At 39.2% G+C, this 21552-nt stretch overlaps 2 protein-coding genes across 7 annotated transcripts; one reads left to right on the top strand and one right to left on the bottom strand.

Annotated features, from left to right (window-relative positions):
- Window positions 1-413: 413 nt before the first annotated feature.
- On the top strand, window positions 414-8161 carry CREBZF (CREB/ATF bZIP transcription factor). 5 transcript variants are annotated; one of them, XR_006355563.1, is made up of 4 exons: window positions 415-2194; window positions 2401-2478; window positions 3599-3667; window positions 5467-8161. XR_006355563.1 is itself a non-coding variant. In XM_043992371.1 (2 exons), exons 1-2 carry the CDS (start codon window positions 1014-1016, stop codon window positions 2414-2416), a joined length of 1197 nt encoding a protein of 398 aa, XP_043848306.1. In that variant the 5' UTR covers window positions 414-1013; the 3' UTR covers window positions 2417-4277. The 5 variants fall into 5 exon arrangements, 1 of the variants encoding a protein (XP_043848306.1); XR_006355562.1 differs by having other exon boundaries at window positions 414-2194; window positions 2401-3667; XR_006355561.1 differs by lacking the exon at window positions 5467-8161 and having other exon boundaries at window positions 3599-4277.
- Window positions 8162-9004: 843 nt separating this feature from the next.
- TMEM126A (transmembrane protein 126A) lies at window positions 9005-21010 on the bottom strand. 2 transcript variants are annotated; one of them, XM_043992372.1, is made up of 6 exons: window positions 20888-21010; window positions 18463-18520; window positions 14282-14378; window positions 11374-11567; window positions 10142-10256; window positions 9005-9531 (listed from the first exon to the last, which is right to left on the bottom strand). In XM_043992372.1, exons 3-6 carry the CDS (start codon window positions 14368-14370, stop codon window positions 9303-9305), a joined length of 627 nt encoding a protein of 208 aa, XP_043848307.1. In that variant the 5' UTR covers window positions 14371-14378; window positions 18463-18520; window positions 20888-21010; the 3' UTR covers window positions 9005-9302. The 2 variants fall into 2 exon arrangements, with proteins under 2 accessions (XP_043848307.1, XP_043848308.1); XM_043992373.1 differs by lacking the exon at window positions 18463-18520 and having other exon boundaries at window positions 20888-21001.
- Window positions 21011-21552: the final 542 nt, after the last annotated feature.

Here is a 21552-nt window from a genome sequence, read left to right as displayed (position 1 = left end):
TTATCTTCACAACAACTCTGGGAGACATAGATACTGTTATTATCCCTATTTATCAAATGAAGAAGAGATTTAATGACCCCTCAGAGTGTCACACAGCTGGTGGGTAGATTTTGAACTTGGGTATTTCTGCCTTGGGCTCCACGGTTCTATTCACTGTGTCACCTAGCCGCCTCAAAATAACCCCTTTCCTGATCTCCCCATTTATTCCCACGATGTACCCCTGGAAATGCCTTTGTATAACTTCGTGTATAGTGACTTGATTGCCCTTAGTAGTTTTCTCCTGACCCCCCCCCCCCCGCCCCGCCCCGTTAGCCTGTGAGCGATCCTGGAGCGCAGGAGCTGTTTTTATTGTGTCTTTGTGTCTCCAGCGTCTGGCTCTAGGTGGGCATTTAATAAATGTTTGCTTTTGTTTGTTCACTCGGTGCCTAGCCGGCTTGAACCCCCTAGAGGAGAGGAGACGTCTCCCCGAGAGTATTCTAAAGGATGGATAAAGGGCGCAGCCTTTACTAAGCAAGTGTCGTGTACAGTTGGTGGGCTGTGAAACAAGACAAAGCTCCCGGAGAGGAGGGGACTGCGGTACACAAAGGAGCGCATGGTCTGGAAACAAAACAAAGCCGTCAGACAGAGGACGCCCTCTTAAAGGATCCGGCACACAAAGGAGTGCTGGGTCACTGCGAGAATTCCCCAATCTGCCTTCTTTCCTCGCTACCGCTCCCTCAAGTCTCGCGATGTCCAGCAGGAGGGAGGGGGGAGCGGAGGAGCGAGAGTTCCCGACTTCCGGCTCGCTCCAGCCTGTCGTCTCCCGGGCGGTCCGGTCCAGTCATCCTTGCGTCCCGGCGACCGCGGAGCCCGCGTCTCCCGGCCCCCCACCCCCTCGGTCTTTCTTGCTTGCGTAGTCTCCGCGCTGCGGCTCCCGCGGCCCACACCCTGGGGCCCGGGGCCCACGAGACCTCCGGGGCCTGCACCGCGGGGCCGGGGGCGGCCCCGTCCCCGCCTCGGCCCCCTGGGACTCGATGAGGCACAGCTTGACGAAGCTGCTGGCGGCCTCGGGCAGCGGCTCCCCGGCCAGGAGCGGGAGCCCGGCGCCGGTGCCCTCCCCGGCCTCGGGCTGTCTGCGCCCCCCGGGCCTGGCCCGGGCGGTGGCCGGGGAGGAGGGCTGCGGCGGCGGCGGCGGCGGCGGCGAGGAGGAGGAGGAAGAAGGGGACGGACCTCCGCGACGGCAGGAGGGCGCTCCGGAGGCCGCGCCTGCTGAGGAGAAGATGGAGGAGGAGGAGGAGCCGCCTGCGGCCGCCGCCCGCTGCGAGGAGCCGGAGGACATGGACTTTCTGTCGGGCCTCGAGCTGGCCGACCTGCTGGACCCCCGACAGCCAGACTGGGACCTGGAGCAGGGTCTGAGTTCGCCGGGGCCGCTGTCGTCGGGGGGCGGCTCGGACAGCGGCTGCCTGTGGAGAGGAGACGACGACGACGAGATGGCGGCCGCGGCCGCCGAGATGCAGCGATTTTCGGACCTGCTGCAGAGATTGGTGAACGGCGGCGGCGGCGGCGGCTTCGGCCCGGGCCCGGGATCCGGCTCCGGCCCGGGCGGCTCCGGCATTGGTGGTTGCGGCGGCGGCGGCGGTGGCGGCGGCAGCAGCGCCGGGACCTGCGCCGGCTCCGGCTCCGGCGGCGAGAGGAGGCGGAGGCGGAACCCGGGAGCGGGGGGCGGCGACGGCGGCGGCGGCGGCGGCGGGAGCAGCCACGGCCCGGCGGCGGCCAAGAGCCCCCGCAAAGCGGCCGCCGCCGCGGCCCGTCTCAACCGGCTGAAGAAGAAGGAGTACGTGATGGGGCTGGAGAGCCGCGTCCGGGGCCTGGCCGCCGAGAACCAGGAGCTGCGGGCCGAGAACCGGGAGCTGGGCAAGCGCGTGCAGGCGCTGCAGGAGGAGAGCCGCTACCTGCGGGCCGTGCTGGCCAACGAGACCGGCCTGGCGCGCTTGCTGAGCCGCCTGAGCGGCGGGGGGCTGCGCCTCACCACCTCCCTCTTCAGGGACCCGCCCGCCGGCGACCACGACTACGCCCTGCCCCTGGGCCAGCGGCGGCACGACGCCGGGCAGGACGACGAGCCCGCTGGGGGAGTGTGTCTCCACGTGGACAAGGAGAAGGTGTCGGTGGAGTTCTGCTCGGCCTGTGCCAGGAAGGCCTCGGCTTCTCTCAAAATGTAGGGTCAAGTAGCCTGCTCTTTCCCCGTGTTTACCCCTTTCAGCTCCCTTACACCATGTCCGAACACCTTAGTGGGACATCTTCACTGGACGCATTTCAGAGAAGAAAAGTAATAATGAATCATTAAGTGTTTAGCTAAAGCATGAATGTGACACAGTAACCGACTCTTAATGATAACATGTGACTATTAAATTTCTCTGACAGTTTCTTTTTTAGGTGATTTCCTCCCTGCCAGGCTCCGTTGTAGGGGTTACAGAACAGTCGTACCCGCCTCACAACCTGGTAAGGATCCATCTCTTCCCCTAAAAGCTCATGCACTGCTGGTTAGTCTACTTTAATGGGCAGACGTACACAATTGTTCGTATTGGGGGATTTAAAACAAAACAAAAGACGAACCTAATTTGGGCCCTGTCCACCCTGGAAACAGACTCGTGCTGGCCACTAGTGTGTTTAAGATGTTCCCTCTGAAACAGCTCTTGGTGTGTGTGCCCTTGTTCAAACTTACTTGTACCTAGCTGTTCTGTCCCCAGTGTGGACATGGCCTTCGATGACATCGTTCCAACTGTGCAGTGAAACCTGCTTATAGCCATACAGTTTGGACACAGTGAAAAAGGTGAAGTTGAATGGAAGTTCCAGTTGTACAAGGTGCAAATTGGAATTCCAGTCGGAGTGCAATTTTGCAGGGGTTGGCTATATGATTAAATTCTCTTGTACTTTTCAAACAGCTTTGAGTATTTGGGGCATGAACAAATATTCTGTAGTTCTAATAGAGATGGTAAAATCTCTTGAATATTCAGGAATGCCTCTTAGTTTCCTATATAAGATATATAAACTTATACAGGCTCATTAGATTACAGATCTAAATATCATCGTTAGAGAATTGGAAATTATATGCATACCAGGCTCCTTTCTTTAGTTAGCAGCCATTGAGAAGAGTAATAATGTCTAAATACAAATGTTTCCTTGAGGACCAGCACAGTGATTCAGTCACTGAATATGAATGAATTGTTGAATATCTTTATTTTGTTGTATTAAAATTTATTGGTTAAATTTGTGTCTGTATCATTAGAAATTTTAAAGATGGTTAAATGAATGAAAAAATGTAAAGTGAGGTTTCACAAAGGATGAATTTTAGAACTCCAAATATAAAAACTAAGAAATATGTCTACTTTTTAGTAAATGAAAAATGTTGCTGTTAACTAACCAAGGAGGTTAAAAACATTTGATACTTAGTAGAGAAGCTTTTTCCATCGCTGGGCTGCTCTCTTTGAGTACACTGGTTATACCTGTTACTAGGGCTATAATGTATTTCAAGAGGAGACTAATAGAAATTCTTTGTGAAACATCACTGTTTGATAAAGTATACGTGTATTTAGCATCCTTGTTTTTCTTTATGCTAAAGTGGATACAGCTGTTGGGGCAGAAGAGACGGGACCAGCTGCTGGCCACATTTCCTGCTTTATTTTAAAAGGTAGTATAAGAAATGAGGAAAAAGAGGTAATATCAGGGCTTCTGCTGTCTTTTTATTTTAAAATTGTGCATAATTAAAAAGTTAATTCCAGCAGTCCAAAGATGTAGTTAACTTTCATTTAACATGTTTTTGTTTTGTAAATGGAATCTTTTTTTGCACAACTGTAAATGTTTTGTTGCTGGAGATAAGGTATTTGAGACTTAATATTGGTCTCTGGTTTGCAATTATGCATCACAACGAATTTTGTAAAATCATCTACTGCACTTGAGCATGAATGGGCAATAGCTACACTTACAACACGAAATGATGAATCTGCTTATACCTAAGAGCAGGATTTAAGTCCCCAAAATGCAACTGCATGGATTTTTAGTGCCTACTGAATCATACATATATAAACCAAAATTAGTTGGAAAATTATTTGAAACAGTGACTAACTTGTGATATCTTTATGGAATATGTTAAATGTAGCTTTGAAACAGAAGCCTTGAATTGGAATTTTAACTAACAATACTTGAATATTTTGTATATATTTCTTTGTATATAATTTTGTGCAGTACCAATGACAATAAGAATATGGTGTCATAATAAAACCAGGTTTGTTGATCTTTCAGTTATGGGCTCAAAGAATTTGTTCATCTCTATCCTTACCTTAATATTGGGGGAAAAAAACCAGGAATGGAAATCAGGAAAATGTTTGTTAGAGTTGGCTCTGGGTCTTAAGCAGTTAAGGGTTCTGGAAACAGAAAGTGTGGTGTTTCTTCTAACAACACTACGTCCTCTTTATCTCGTTGACATCAATATAATTCTTGAATTAATTGAGGTTGGGGTTGGATGATGCAGGAGAAACACTTATTAAAGCTTTTACTGTTTGTTTGGAATCACCACACCTTTGGAATTTTTACTTTGCAAAAATGTCATTTTACAAATGACAGTATTTGGAAGTAGTTTTACAAAGATTTTAAATGTGGAAAAAAGTTGAAGATACTTTTAAAAGCTGCTTATTTTAGGTTCCTTGTGTTTTATTAACTGTCCCTTACTAGTTTCCATTTCATTCCTTTTTCCTGATTTTGATGACTAAGTGTTTTTGTGTCATTTATTACATCAACTTCATGTTCTTGTTTTCACATGGTAATCACTCGTTTTTAGAACCAGCAAAGGTGTTAGTAAATATGGTCATATTTATATGTAAACACATTTTATTATAAATGTTTGGGCTTCTTAAACTTAGAACAAACTGATTACTTTCAATGTGTAGTAAGTAGAATACCCTAACACATGTCCCCTCTTCTTGTTGTTAATTAAAACAGTTATGATTATTAATATAAAGCTGTTGTCTTACTTTTTCTATAAGGTTGTGCTCTGAATGAGTACTGTTTGGTATTTTAAAAAGTATTTTGGAGTTCAGTAATATTGATTTGGGAAATAGTTACAGCATGGTTTTATTGTGAAATAATCTAATATTTTGGGATAAAGGAATTTTTTCTTGATGGTTAGGATTTGTAGTTTCCTACATTTTACATAGTAAAGTCATGCAGTTTAAGTGGATATTTATCTGTTGTAAGAAAGGAAAAAGTCTAATCAGTGCTCAGTTTAAAAAATTTAGTGAGACAAGCATGCAATTATTAAATGAATTAAGACATTGCTTTACGTGTTACAACTCCATCACCAAGTTAAAAAAAGATGTTTAAAAACCTAGTCAGATGAAATCTCTTGTAATCAAACCAACTTGTTGAGATATTTTGAATTAAATGTGCATTCTATAATCATTGAATTAATCTCTCTTTCTTCTCTTTAAACAGCTTAGCAGTGTCTGCAAAAACGAATCTTTTCCTACAACCTGTAACTGACTGGACTGATGGTAACAAAGTAGTTGTGGGAGCCATATCGGTCACAAATATTGGCATCTGCTGAAAAATGAATGCCATTTCAAGCCCCCAAATTACTTCTATACTGATTTCACTTTCCTGAAGTGGAGATTTGAAAAGATTCTCTGGAATCCTTGAAAGACTTAATAGAAACACATGAGACTAATGGGTTAATTTTTGGATAAAATATCCTTGTCTTTCAGAGGAGTATAATTCAGTTCTTTGCAGTACCCTTTAAAATTGGAACTGCCATTTGCACAAGAGAATTACATATTATTTTATCTAGTACTTTTCGGTTTCTTTAGCAAGGAACAGAGACTAGTGAATTACATTTCATAAAATAGAATTAAATCAATAGGCCATCAATGGTTGTAAGGTGTACATAATTTGTGCTCACTTAACTGTATGTAACATGGCAGTCTGTGTGAAGCTGATGCATTAACTTTGCTGAACTTAGTAAACTAATTAATGCAAAGTTCAGTATTTAAAGGGCAGTCCTTTTGTAGATGTTAAATTGTTTTGTTTTCATATTCATGGAGGAATTTTGGTTGGTAAAAATGTGAGACTATCTTATATAACTGAGAAGTTACATAGGCAAGAAATAATGGATTTTTTCCTATTATAATTAATTTGACAATGTTGGGAATAATTTGAAGCTTCTAATAACTCTTGTATTAGTTTTTATTCACACTTTAATGTCAAATGGTCTAATGTTATGTAATGGCTTTAACATTCTGGATTTTAGAAGTGACTTCTTTGTAGCAAATGGTTTTATGCCATATATATTTTCCCAGCTTATGATATGTGATAGAGTCTCATAGAACTCTGGATTTCAACAAATTTTACTTGCTAGCTCCTCCCACAATCTTTGGGGCTAATGTTAACAAGTATGGTTGGATTCAAGGGATAGATAGGTTCCTGTTCTCCATAAAGACTAAATAAATAAATGAGTTTATTGAAGGAAGCCATCAAAACTTAATTCAAGTCTGCTAAACCCATTCTATTGTTAGTAGAAATGAGGAGTCTTGGCAAGAATTAGTCGGATGCCTAGGGAATTCTGAGCATTTCTGGCTCTATCCAGGCACAGTATTGATAAAGCAGGGCCATCTCTCTGCCATTATTCATGGAGTTATGGACTTACATGCGAAATACTGGCACAATCCCTTCTGCAGGGCTAGAGAGTTCTTTTTGACAAGATACCAGATAAAACTGATAATTAAGATTTGTGCAGTTCATTGTTTTGGAGTTATGGAGCTGAGGTCCTTGCTAATACCTTGATATGTATAACTGAACTTCAGAGCTACGGGACCTTAGAGATTTTGGGCACTGACTTAACTAAGAATCAGTAACAATATTTTTTTTAAAGTGTTTTCCCAGGCCCACTAGAATCTGAAGTTTGAGGAATTTTGAAAATTTGTCATTCCAGGTCCCTTGTTTTTGTTTTCATGCCTTAAAGTACACTGAGAAATACATTAAAATACACAGAATGCATTCAGAAGGTATTTAAGGATATTTCAGCACTTTAAGAACAGATATCATTATAAAGATTAATTACTGATGAGCAATACTGTAAAAAGGTGATCTGATTATTTACATTTTGGATAAATTTGAGGTTTGCTATTTATATATCTTTTTTCCCTTGCTGTAATCTCTTAAATTGCTGCCACCTGTTGGATTTCTCTGTGCTGGAATTTTTAACACTATTGCTTTTTTCCCTACTGGGAAGTATTTTAAAATAATTTAAGTTTGAGCAGCTATAGAACTAAGTACATATAATTGACATAACATTTTGTGCTTTATTTTCAACTTAGATTTTTGTTTAATCTTTTGCCAAATTGCAGTGAAACCAATTGAAAACATACTCTAGCCACTGGGGCATGTTTTGAAGAGTATAAATTGTAAATTTCAGTTAAATCCTATTTGGGCTCTTAAGTAATTAATGTTTTATCTAATTGCAGTGTGCAAATTATTGGTAGCCTCAAAACAATAAGAGTTTCGTCCAGTATCACTTGTAGATATTGCATCTTTCCCTGGCTTTTAGAATTGAGTAACTTGGGTTATGAAGTTAGTGTATTATGGTAATTAGAACATAATACAATTTAATCTTTTTTGTTGAAGCAGTAATGATAATTTTCATACAACTAATTGTAAATATGCTGTAAGAAACACCTGAGAACAATTTGAAAATAGATAACCATTTAAGAAAATATGGGAAATTGTAAATGTTTAATGTGTAAGTTAAAAAAAAATGAATACAATTCAAAATATTAAAGTGTTGAACCAACATTTACTATATGTGAAAGAGAAGGGAACATTTATGTAATCTAAATTCATTGAAACATTTATTGAACATTATGTGCAAGACACTTTTGGCACCATGAAGGGGAAATACCTGTAAGACATAAGGTAGTATGTAGTAAATTTAAAAAAATAATTTGAATAGTTTAAAGATGCTTTAACAGTTCTGCCAGTTTCATACAGTTTGTCAGTCATGGTTTTGGCCTTAAATAGTATTATGCCTATGTTTTGAGAAAATGTGCTGGCAAAAGAAAATATGGACTTTAAGGATATGATTCATAAGTTCTTGATTTAACCAATGACATAGGGGTGTTTGTTTAAAAAACAAAAACAATAAAGCTAAAAACGAATTAGCTTTCAGTAAAAACCAAAGTATTCTGCATTCTTCTGACTTCTAGACACTTGTCCCTTTACTAGAGCTCCAATTTCTTTCCCTCTTTATTTGAATGTTTTTTGAAAATCCTGCCTCCTGCATGAAGGTAGATTCTAATCAGGCATGGCAGCATCCCCTTGTTGCTAACTTCCTTAAAAATTTACATTACTGTTCTTCCATATTATCAGCATTAGTATAGAAGAAAACTTAGAAAGCATTTTATCTTATTTGAGCCTTAGAATAAATAATCCTGTGAATCGTTGCTACAACTGTTCCTGTTTTGCAATAATATGTGCTATGGGGCTAGAAAACTTAGTAACTCTAACCATCAGCAGGGTGGGGAATAGATGAGTTGCCCCTAGTAATGTGAATGTAGTACTTTTATGTGTCATGCAGCTTTGGGGAGCAGAATGAATAGGATGTATGTAGTGCTATGAAAACTTGAGATTTGGGGAAATGTTATTTAAAAGGTAGAATAGATTTGCTCTTTTGCATTCTAAAGGACAGAATTTTGTAGGAAGCATATTTTGGCTTTGTCTAAATTAACTTTATTAGAGCTCTCCAGAAATTGTAATGGACTGCCTATCTGCTCCCCATGATGAAAGCATTCTTTTCAAGGGATCACATATACTTAATTTTTGCTTTGGTAGGGATATTAAAGTAGTTGGGCCTTCCCAGACCTCTTCCAATTCTTGAGGAAAAATAAAACCTGTTAAAAGCTATAGAAACAACTTGAGTAGATGAAAAGGATTTTATAAATTAACTCTGGCTTAGTTTTTCTTTGTACTCTACTTTTCCAGTTTGAGGTAGTAATGAAAAAACTATCAAACTTTTTTCTTTTTTTTAAAGGATAGGTTCTTCCCCTCTAGCTCTCCTCCCTAAACTAAATGTTATCTGAATTACATAGTTTTCAAAGGGACCATAAGCTTTAGTAATGCAAACAGGTTGTAGATTATTTTTCAGTAATAGTGTTTCCTGACTTGAGGCATTGTTTTTGATGTGCTAGCTTCAGGTAATAGATATAAAATCACAGTAAAGTTGTAATAAGTACAATTTTATTTGTATATTTTTTAAATTAGTTTTTTATTTTTACATAATTTTATTCTTTTAGCTGTGCACTTGATTTATTTTGAATGTCTTGGAATTGAAAGCCAGGTTCAGGTAATTCAAGTGCTTTTATGAGCACTTCATACTGCTTAGAACCAAGGTATGCTGCAAACATAGTCTGCAGAATTATGGGAAAGACCATCTTTCTAAAGACAGGTCGAGAGACTCTGGTCCAGTAGGTCCAAATATTTCCTTTCTCTGGTAGTGGAGCCGTGTTATACCTAAAAAAGAAAACAATGGGGTTGAATATATTTACAAAATCCTGGCAAATATATTAACTTTATTCTGTCATCTCAGTTGAGTCCTTGAGTAGAGGTGACCGTTGGGTCTTTCTTGAAAGCCATCCCCCCCTCCAACGTGCATAAACTCCAAGTCCTGTTAAAACCTTTTAAGTGTGAGTATAACTTCAGTGACAGATTGGAGAGTTGTGGCCCATAGTGCTTAGAGGACTGTAGTTTACAAACTTGTCAAAGTACTACCAACATGTAGAAAATGTTACTATGTTCTTTCTTTATATTATTGGTGCATAAGAATAGGACTTGTGTTTAATAAGAACAGTTAACACTTTGTAAAGGAAGCTTAGTTTTAAAAAAATTAAATTCTGCTGATCTCTAGAAAAGAGTCTGGTCAACCCTAAATGATTCTCAAATTAATATAGTAGTTGCACAACAAGACCCAGTAGCAGGGTGACAATGTAGCGAAGCCTAAGAAAAACGCAAAGGTAGGTCCTCCCAAGTCTGAATTTGATGCTCTATTGGCACTGAGTTTACTATCTGGTTTGATAGGGGAGCTACCAATCGACAAATAGTGGAAAGAACACAGCATACATACCTGGCTGCCAGAGCACCATTTATTGGCATGGCCAAAACAATAGGGTAGAGACCCCCAATTATCAGACCAACCATTCCACCTCTTATAATGGTACAGACTTCACAGGTTAGATCACCTAGAAAATAAAAACTTTGTTTTCTGGAATAAGGACTTCAAGACACATACACAATAGACATGTCAAGACAATCAGCTTCAATGTGCAAGGTATTGTGGTCAATGCTACTTCACAATTGCAATTTCAGTAAGTTGATTTAAACCATATTGACTATAATTATGCAACTAAAATTTCTGAAAATTTCCATTAAACATTAAAGTGATTTAGTTAATGCCTCTTGTCAAGTTTTCAGTGAGAAGTAAAAGGGTCAACAATTGTCCAGATAATAGTATCTTCCCCTCCCCTTCTGTCAACATCTGAATACTATTTCAAGATTCTAATTAAGTCTTTTAACCAGTCATTAACAGACCACTTTAAACTTTAAGGGGGGAAAACAGCTAATCTCAATTCTTTTAGTTTTAAATTCTTAATCTGAAAGAATTCAGGGTTTCTAGTGTCATGAAACTAAGCTCTAGCTGAATCCAAAAGGTTGAAGAGGAAATAGCCAATCCAAAATTATTAAATAGAATTGCGATTTAAAATCCCATCCCTGTGATGCCAAATTAGGGCTTTCTTCATTTATACTAGTTGCCCACTTCCACCTTGCTTAATAATCTATTAGTGGTCTTTAAAGCATATATACATATGTGTGTGTGTATATATATATATGAAACTGCACCTGCAAACTTTTTGCATGTATTTTTTTTTGCAAGTGCAGCATTTTACCTAACAAACTCAAGGTTTGGGAGAGATGTACAGATAGGGATTATGAAAGTACTTGCATTCAAGAACATTCAACTTAAATTGGTCATATTTATTTGTAATTGTATGCTCAACAAACTCCTTTCCCTTTTTTTAAAGCACTAAACATTAAAACATGATTGAGACCTTTATGTACCCCAAATCAACTAATAAACCTTATCTGACACCCCAAATACAAGAGGGAATGCTACATTATGACTATGTAGCCTTTTACTATGAAGCATAACTTTTAACTTGCAACTAAGTTGTCCTCTAGGTTCAAAGAATCGGGGAACAATTTCAATGAACTCTACATAGCCTAACTTACAATTTATGTTATATAAAATTATGGAAATAAAAAAATTTAAACTCTTAGAAATATTAAAATGTAATTTACCTGAACTCAAAGGTAAACTTACAACACTTTTGTAAATTACGTGGGTTGACAAAAATGGGAGAACAGCCATTGGTAAAGCTGATGCTATGCGAGCATGTGTCACATTTAAGATGCGTCGGAAAAAACTGTTTGCTATTAGGCCACAAAAACCTGCATTTAGTCCAACATATGCTGATCCAGTTATAAGTAAATTCCTAAGAAATAAGAAATAATTGTCAGAAAATTTTTTCTTGTACTTTTGTACTGTTATCAATAGCTTGTATGTTTTGTAAAAGTTAAGCCTTTTGGAGGATGTCTAGAAAACCTGAATCAGTGTAATTGCTGCTTGTAATGAAGCTAGATTTGAGAATATACTAGGACTAGGAACTATATAGTGTGAACAGGCAGGCTGCTGGGTCTGGAGTCAGGATGACATCTTCCTGAGTTCAGATCTGGCCTCGGACACTTACTAGCTGTGTGCCTCTGGGCAAGCCACTTAACCCTGTTTGCCTCAGTTTTCTCATCTGTAAAATGAGCTGGAAAAGGAAATGGCAAACTATTCCAGTATCTTTGCCAAGAATGTACCAAATGGGGTTATGAAGAATCAGACATGACAAACCACTGAACAATGGAAGACAGTTGGACTGGAAGCCCAACTGTCTCACATGATATTCTTAAATGGAGAAGAGATTTTACTTGGAGGAGTCATTTCACAAATAAGAATTGTCTAATAGGTCTCTAGCAACCAGGATTGGTTTCTTCTCTGGGGGTTATTTTATTTGGTTGGTTTTTTTTTTCTGTCTTTTTGGCAGGGCGATGAGGGTTAAGTGACTTGCCCATGGTCACACAGCTACTAAGTGTCAAGTGTCTGAGGCTGGATTTGAACTCAGGTCCTCCTGAATCCAGGGACAGTGCTTTATCCACTGCGCCACCTAGTTACCCCATGTTATTTTAAAACCTAAAGAAATGTTTGTTTTGTTTGTTTTTTGGGTTTTTTTTGCGGGGCAATGGGGGTTAAGTGACTTGCCCAGGGTCACACAGCTAGTTAAGTGTCAAGTGTCTGAGGCCAGATGTGAACTCAGGTACTCCTGAATCCAGGGCCGGTGCTTTATCCACTGCGCCACCTAGCTGCCCCATGTTATTTTAAAACCTAAAGAAATGTTTGTATAAAGCACGTTTTTTTCTTTCAAACTGTCTAATTTCAGGATATCAGCCCGAGGAAATTTAAAAATATTTTAGTCAAACACTTCCCTCCCTTTCACCAACTCCTAGTGCTGTCATAGCAGGGTGCCTATCATTTGGTTTAGAAAACTGACTTTTCTAGTTTTGATCTGAGTGACAACTCTGGAATGCTTAAGACAAGTTCTGATTTTACCAATGTTAATTCCTAAAGTATTTGCTAACCTTTGCCATTCAGCCAAATGAGGGTAAAGAATGCAAGTGCTGCCTTTTTCTTTATCTTCTGAAAGTCAGATGCTGTAAGAGCTGGCAATAAGTATTTGGGATTTTATTCTACTGCATGACTGCAAATGCTACAACAGATTCTAGAGTGGACCATCCCACCTATTGTTCAGTCTCTGCCAGCTTCACCAAGTAGTTAATATTTTTGTGGAAGATGATGGTCCAAGATGTCCTCCATGAAGACTGTTCAAAAGTTGAATATATTCCTTTATCTTTAGTGCTTTTTGTAATTTTCGTCTATGTTGCCTTTTCCTCCCTCTATCTCAATAGATTACTAGGCATAAAGGAGATAGAAAAGAATCTGGCTTAGACAACATTAAAAGTAATTTGTAAACTTCTATATTTACTTGAGGATTAAAAGGTGTGGTCTTATTGGTGAAGAGTGCAACCTATCTAACCTGTAGGTATTGTCCATATCTGCCCACACACTGAATTCACCAGAATGTTTTGTGGATACCAGTGTAATACCCTAGCTGTCCATGTATTATCCTTCACTCTTCTTTTGTTATCAACTTACTGCATTTTCCAAGTCCTTGATGACCACCTATGTTGCTTAAATTCAACCAGCTAATAATGCTTCTGCACAACTATGAAAATGTATTTATTTGTTGCTAAAGAAACTTAACTAAGAATATGACAAAGTCTACAGATACATCCGTTTTGATTAACATGAAAGTACCAGTAGCCAAACCCACTATGTTCCTTGGATGATGTAGCTTTCTGAAAGTTCTTAATCTTGGCTCATCAATGAACAATTATGCAAAGTTATGACAGGTTTCAACTCTATTGCCAACTAAGATTCTTTTAAATACAGTTACATTTGGGATGTGATATTGCAGGATTTTAAAGTGTATGACTGGAGCCCTTATTCAACATGATGATACTAATCTTATGTAATAAGTTTAATTTTATGTGTCTGTGCCCAAAATACTGCTTATTATGCATATTATAATATACATGCATAAAATAATACTTTCATATTACTACCTCTAATATTTTTACCTAAACTGAACTCTCAAGAGATTATTAAGAAAACTTGCTAGCATTCAGGAACAATGTTATGAGGAACCAGACTGTACAAAAACTGTTTATGCAGCACTACATCATATTAAAATTAAATTCACTTAAACATCCATTGTGTTCTACTACTCTGCAAGGGAATAAAGAAAAAAGGAGTTCACCTGTCAAGCAGTTTACTATACCAGGAAAAAAAGAAAAAGCAAACCATAATATGTATAAGGATATTGGTAAACTTAACCTGGCCAACAATTTTTGAGTAGTTCCTCTAAAAACTGTTTCAGGCAAATCAAACTACCATCTTAACTTTTTCCTTGTATCTGATGGATATGCTTTTAAGGTAAGTAGGAATTTGACAGATTATATTCAAAACTGAATAACTGTGAAAATGAAATTCATCTGGTTGTACTATGTATGGATAAAAGGTGCATATCAAGTAAGGTTCTCTTACTGATCCAGTTCTGGAAGTTGCTTGACTTTTCTGGCTATGATTTCATTGATTGTTAATCTTCTGTCTGTATTTTCTTGATTATGTTCCATCTTGAGACCTTAAAATGTAGAAATCATAAGATTATTTCCCCGTAATTTCTAACCTAGGAGTCAAGTAAAACAAATGTTATATACATATGATAACTATGTCTGACTGAAAAATTTGCTCTGAATCAATTACACTTTAGGGTTTTTCCTTTCAGAATTAAAACTTGTAGAATGTCTTAGAACCTAGCCCTAAATCTAAATAGAGTAAATCTATAATTCACAGGTGACAGCAAAACATCTGGTTGTTTGAAAATACCTTAAGTATGACAAAAAGGGGAAAAATATCATAGAATCTCAGAAACTTGTTTGTAAAGCATTTCAGCCAGCCATGTAGTCTAATCGATCCCTAAAGAAGACTACCTACCTACTCTGGTACCTCCAAGTAATCAGTATACACATGATAACAATTTGAGGGGAAGATTTCCAGTGATGAAGAACATCTTTTGAGGCATATTCCTCATCCCTCTAACCTTTAGGAAATGTTAACAAGCTGAAATTGGCTTCTATGACTATCACCTATTGCTTCTTGTTTTGCCAATTAAGACTATAACTTGAATACTTGGATTCTTCTACATGACTGCCCTTCAGATTCTTGAAATAGCTATCATGTGTGCCTTAAGTTCTTTCTCCTTTAGGCTAAACATCTCCAATTCCTTTAACCAATCACCAAATTCCAGTTCCTTGGAATTCTGTCCTACAATAAAACTTCTAGAACTGAATACTTGATACATAGGCTGATCCAAGACAGCTTGGCAGGACCATGTTCCCCTTTTCTGCATACTATGCTTTGTTCAAATCTGAGGAAGCGTTAGCTTTTGGGGCAAAATGGCATACTACTTGGAAGAATGCTGGGTTTGGAGTCAGACTGGGGCAAGTCACAGCCTCAGTTTCTTTATTTGAAAAATGGGTATAGTAGCAATGCTCCTTCCTAGATTAGCTGTGAGGATCAAATGAGACTAAAATTGTGTTACAAAATTCATCACTTTTTGAGACTTTGTCAAATGTCCTGTGTTGAAATCCACTTGTGGTAGTATACTGTTAAAAATGGAAATGAAGCATATTCTATATTTGATGAAACCCATGCTGGCTAAGGAACCCACTCCCTTTAATAATAATAATTTAAAAACTATTTTGCTTGAAACTGAATGTGAGCTCACCTAGCTTTTAAAGAATATCCTGATATTCTTTTGGCCTAACTTACCAGTTGTGGGTATGAAAAGTGAATTTTTAGGAATTATTTCTTTAAAAGCGCTTACATATTGCAAAGGCTAAAATTCTAGCTATACTGTCTAAAATATCTAATGTGGTCACCAATAAATTCTAAGCTTTAGCAAGAGTTAGACTTTTAAGCATTTATTAAGGAGAATAAGAATTTTGTAAAGAGAGAAAGGCCTAGATTCCTCTATCTATTTAAAGGGAGAGAGCATTCCTAGCTCCACTCTGCCAGAGTCCACAGGAAAGAGAGCAGGGTGGCTAGGTGGCACAGTGGATAAAGCACTGGCCCTGGATTCAGGAGTACTTGAGTTCAAATCTGACCTCAGACACTTGACACTTACTAGCTGTGTGACCCTGGGCAAGTCACTTAACCCCCATTGCTCCTCAAAAAAACCCAAACAAAACACAGAAAAGAGATCGAGTCAAAGCACCAGCCTCTCCCTTCTTCCTCCCGCAAACAAATGTCACTTCCTGATGCCAAAGAAAAGACGCATGGTCTTGCCCTCAGAGACCTTTGGTGGAGTTTTTGTACAGTAAGTCTCCAGCGGTGGCGACATTCCAATCGTTACAATATAGATAGCACTTGATTCAAAAACTCAGATTTGTAGTACAAGTATTACCCCCTTTTACTGAAGAGAAAACCAAAGAAGGATGAATGACTTTCTAAAATTTATAACAGCTGGCCTCTACCTAATGCATTAAGGCCTGCAAAAATGCTTTATAAACATTTCATCCTCAAGAACGTGGGAGTAAGTGCTATTATAGTCCTCATTTTGCCGCTGAGGAGGAAACAGACTTACTTTGTCAAGTTTGTTGCAAAGGTAATTGACTTGCTCAGGGTCACAGCTAGTAAATATATGAGGTAGAATTTGAATTCAGGCATTCCTGATTCCCAATCCAAAGCTATCCATTGTGCCAGCTGGCTGCTTCATTAACACCATAACGTGACAGCTGGATAGATTTTAACCCAATCCACAGTACCAGTACCTCAGTAGCAATTAGTGTAATACTGACAGAAAATAACGTTTTATGTCTGAACAAGAGCCATAGACTGAATGAAAGAAAAGGGATTTAAGTGATTTCTATGTACAAAAAAGATTGTGCTAACCAGTGGGTCACAAGCAGAAAAGCAAAACAGTTTTTGCTGTAAGGCAATGCACATTTTAACGGAGCACCCATACAAGCATGATGTCTGGGTTCAGATCTCAACTTTACTACCTACCTTGCAATCAAACCAATTTGTTAAGATATTTTAATTAAATGTGCATTCTATAATCATTGTGGAAAGAGCCCATAAAAAAACCACTTGCCTTCCTATCCCCTACTTCCCATTCTCTCATCCCCATTCCTCATCTCAAGCCTGTCCTGATGTTGCTGTACTACTCTGTAATTAAACATCCTTCCTTTTAAACCTGATACTCAGAAAGCCTTGGCTTCCCATAGTTGATATAGCCTTCCTGGTTATTCTTTCTCTAATCAGTTATACCTTCTCTCATACTCCTGATATAGGGGAGGAATTATACTCTCTTACCTCCTCCCTGTCAACACTTCCAGAATCTAATGCCATCACTGAGTAACCTTGAAAGTTCACTTTTATTTTTCACCCACTATTGATAACCTGTGGCTGTTATTAGCAATCCTCAATACATTCTCCCTCTTTTCTCAATGAGTTCAGGGCCTGGCTCAATGTTTCCCTTTCTGCCCCAATTCCTGCCTTATACTAAGACCAATATATAGCACCTACTATGTGCCAGGCACTATGTTAAATGTGGGGGATATAAAAAGAAAAAAAAGTCCCTGCCCTCAAGGAGCTTACAATCTAATAGGAGAAAAAAACAAATATGTACAAAGCAAGTTATATACAGGATAAACAGGAAATAATTAACAGAGGTAAGGCTATAAAGGACTAAAACTAAGGAACTTCAACACTCACAATGTTTCCTCTACACTCTTACCACCTAACTACACGTGTGGATAGTCATGCTATCACATCTGGAGCAAAGAAGGGTCCAAAAGGGAAAGTAAAGAGAAAGATTAAGTAAAGTCAAAGAATTTGCAGTAAAGCAGGTAAATGAGAATGTGAAGGATTATACTAGCATTAAAGTAGTGTAAGCATAATTAAGCCTGGTGACAGTGTTATATTTAAAGGGGACTGTTTCTTGTTCGTTTCAGTCATCCAGTTTTTTTGTGAATTAAACAATGGATTAAACAATCTAATAAAAATCACAGAAGCACTAAGAAGAACAATTCACTGCATACAAGAAACATTTAAACAAAAATATAAAGAAACAGAATTTAGATAGGAACCTGGAATAAAATTGACTGGGTCCGATGTTTCCAAAATGAGGAGGGGTTACAATCATGTTCTTAAAGTAAAAATAAAAATTCACAAATTTGAGAGAAGGAAATTACATTAAAGCCACCACAGATAATATTATTATTCAATGCATATATACCAAATATACAGCATCTAAATTCTTAAAGGAAAAGTTAATTGAATTGAAAATACAGTAACACAAAAGTTGTAGGAGACTTTAATGTTGCTCTCTTACAAATGGTTAAGTACAGAAATAGAAATTGAAAGGAAAATATGAAAACAGACTGTTGGAAAAGCTGGATTTGAAAGCCTTATGTTACTTTCTGAATGGTAACTTTAAGAAATAAATGTGTTTCTCAGTATTAAAAATAAAACATGTAAGAAGGCACAGAGAAATTATAAATAAATGTAAAAATGTAAAATTTTAGATATATTCTTTATAGGCCATAATAAAATAAGCAAAAGATATAGAACTAAATGAAGGTTTAATAATGACATTCTGAAAAATAGGCTGGTTAAAGAACAATTCAAATAACTGCACAAGAACAATAATGGTAACATACCAAAATTTGGGGGATGCAGCCAGCTAAAGCTGTCCTCAAGAGATGGGAAATGTTATCTCTGAAAACATGTGAACAAAATACAAAAAGAGGATTAAAGCATGAAACTTTTAAAAAAATTTAAATGACCAAAATAAAAAGTGAAGATCAATTTATGAAGAACAGTGAGAAAATAAGATAGTTCTTAAAACATAATCCTTGTACCCTTGGGTCTGTGTGCAAAACCCTTTTAGGAAGTCTGTGGGACCAAAGCTATTTCCAAAATAATACTAAGACATTCTAATTTCTGGAATGGTAAATACTGATATAACACATCAAAACAAAATCTCTTCAATAATTTTTAAGAGAGTAAAAGGGCCCTGAGACCAAAAAGTCAGAACCATTGTTGGCAAAATTGAAACTCTAAAGGAAAATTATTATCTTTCAAAATATAAAACATTCAAATTTTAAAAAATAGCCTTAAACAGTCTGATCTTCCTATGGCTTCCCTACCAAATAACCTGTTCTTCCCTCCATTTCTCAAGTCATTATCCCTGCTTTGACTTCACTATCCTTCCTAACCAACCTCAACCCAACAATTAGCCGTTTCAACTCTGTATTGTCCTTTTATATCTTTGTTGCCTTGTCATATTGGGATTCTTCTGCCAAATCTCAGTCTGGGATCACTCCCATTCCCCACCATTTATAATCACAAACTGATGAATGAAGGTGGAGGAAGTCCCACAACTGTGCTAAGCTCATTACAAGATTCTCGTTATCTGGGTCAAATGGGCCATGACTGTAGCAAGAATTCTTTTTAATTCTTCTGATTTCCTATTTTACTCCAAAATAGAAACTAATCCAACTTTCACTTCTTAGCCCCTGCTTGAAAGATTTCTCAAACTGAGGGAAATGAAGAGTGATTAAGAAATAGCAAGGAATTTAAAAACGAACAGAATCTGAGAAAAGGGAGTCACATCCAATGGCCTCAATTTTATTTTATTTTATTTTATTTTTTAGGGTCAATGAAGGTTAAGTGACTTGCTCAGGATCACACAGCTAGTGTCAAGTATCTGAGACCCGATCTGAACTCATGTTCTCCTGAATCCAGGGTCAGTGCTTTATCCACTGTGCCACCTAGCTGCCCCTAACTGCCAATTGTCTCATAATTGGTCTTCAATCCTTCCAGTCCAGCCTACATGCAAAAAGTAATTCTCCTTATGTACAAATGTGACCATGTGACTCCTTCCTATTCAACCAGTTCCAGTGGTTTCCTACTGTGTCTAGAATAACATAAAAAAACCTCAACAAACCCTGTTTAACTTTTAAAGCACTATACAAATTAGTCCCTATCTATCTTTCCAGCCTCATTGGGCATTACTCGCCACTTCCCACTCTGGCATCCCGTCAAACTGGGTGACTTCTCCAAGCCTTTCCAGGAGCTAATGAGCCTTAAAGGTTTACCCTCCTCATAGAGCTCCATTCTTCCTTTAAGATGCCGCTCTAGAACCATCTTAAGCCTTCCCTCCCAAGCTACCTTGCATATATATGAAATTTAACTTTGTATATGTACAGACGAACATATGTATGTGTGTGTGTGTACACATACACACACACAACATAATATGTACTTGTTGGGCCTGTGTCTCCCCTTAGAATGTAATAATAATAAAAGCTGGCATTTATACAGCATTTTAATGTTATTTCACTTGATGTAAGCTCACCGAGGAGATTCGAGATTGTTTCATTCATTGTCACCCAGCACAGTGCCTACTCTCATCATTTATGGGGAATCACACGTGCATAGGCCAAAGACTGGGGAAATAAAATGATGAAACAAGGCCAGGAGGAGCTTAACATCCAGCTGGGGATCAAAGAATTGCACAGAGAGTTAGGAGAAAAGCGCATAAGACAGGAAAGATTTGGGGGGAGACGACACTGGAGTAGGGCTTTGAAGAAAGGAAAATATCGCAGGAGGGATGGGGGGGGGGCGCGGAAGGAGGGTGACGGTAGGTTGTATATAAATCAAAGCTTCTTAAACTGGGGGTCACGACCCCATCACTTAACTGACTGTGGGGGTCTCGAAAACTTTGGTAAGAGTAAAAGGCTATGTATACCTATTTTATATACCCGGGGTCGTGTAGAAATTTCTCGGGGGTAAAGGGATCGCGAGTGGAAAAAGTTTAAGAAGCCTTGATATACACTAGTGGGGAAGCATTGCTTCGGTGTAGGGGAGAAGGGGAGGGAGAACCAGCACCTAGAAAAATCCCGGGCAGCCCGAGGCCAGACTCTCAGCTCGCAGCACTTTCCTACGGGCCCCGACCGGTCTGCGCTCCCCGAGGAGCAGAGTGCTGTAGGGGAGGTCAGGAACGAAAGGGGCCAAATCTGAGGACAGACGGAGGCCGAGGTGGCAACGGCGTCACCTCCCTCGCCCCGAGAGCTCGGATACCTTGTGCTCCTAGTCGGTAGTGGCGAAGTCGCAGAGCAGCCTCTGCTGCAGCACCAGCTCACGGCAACGTGGGCTGGTCTCCGCTGGGCGCAGCCATGTTTGCCCTTCACGTGACCTCCGTACAGCCGCGGGGCGCCTGCGCGCAGCGCTGGCGCTGATTGAGCAGCTGCCGTAGCTAGAAGACAATGCACTCTTCTTCGCCCGGGCTTCTGGGCACTAATTGAGGACGTGCTCATTGCACCCCAGTATACTGTTCTGTAAAGTACTGATCTGTAAAATGAGCATAACGACCCTATTAAACCTGAAAAGCATTATAGAAAGTGAGAGGGACATAGGGATATGACCCTCCACTGAGATGGAAAGTGCCCCCCCCCTTCAGCCTAGTGATCTGATCTCAAAGTCTTAAAGTCCCTTAGAGCCCCCTATTTCTCTCTCTCTCTGTTTTTTCTCTAGAGAGAGGCAATAATGGGAAGCTACTAATTCCCTTTCTAAATATAGGCATATCAACTTAAAAATTGCTTCATAGAGTCTGCACCGAGACTTTATGTAGACATGATACATTGTTGCAGAAACAGAAAATTTTACAAAATAATCTAACAACCCAGGAGAGAGAGTTATCACTGAACATTCCAGGAGAATGATTTATTGCTGAACCCAATTACCGC

The sequence above is a fragment of the Dromiciops gliroides genome, chromosome 3, assembly GCF_019393635.1.
Source record: "Dromiciops gliroides isolate mDroGli1 chromosome 3, mDroGli1.pri, whole genome shotgun sequence".
NCBI classification, from domain to species: domain Eukaryota; kingdom Metazoa; phylum Chordata; class Mammalia; order Microbiotheria; family Microbiotheriidae; genus Dromiciops; species Dromiciops gliroides.
The sequence above is the reverse complement of the archived record's forward strand: the minus strand, read 5'-3'. Positions and strand labels throughout refer to the sequence as shown.

Coding starts and splice junctions, on each gene's coding strand:
- CREBZF (XM_043992371.1), top strand. CDS start 1,014: ATGAGGCACAGCTTGACGAAGCTGCTGGCGGCCTCGGGCAGCGGCTCC.
- TMEM126A (XM_043992372.1), bottom strand. CDS start 14,370: ATGGAACATAATCAAGAAAATACAGACAGAAGATTAACAATCAATGAA. Junction 10,257..11,373: donor AAGTTTACCTTTGAGTTCAG/GTAAATTACATT, acceptor TTTATTTTCTAG/GTGATCTAACCTGTGAAGTC. Junction 9,532..10,141: donor AATGGTGCTCTGGCAGCCAG/GTATGTATGCTG, acceptor TTTCTTTTTTAG/GTATAACACGGCTCCACTAC.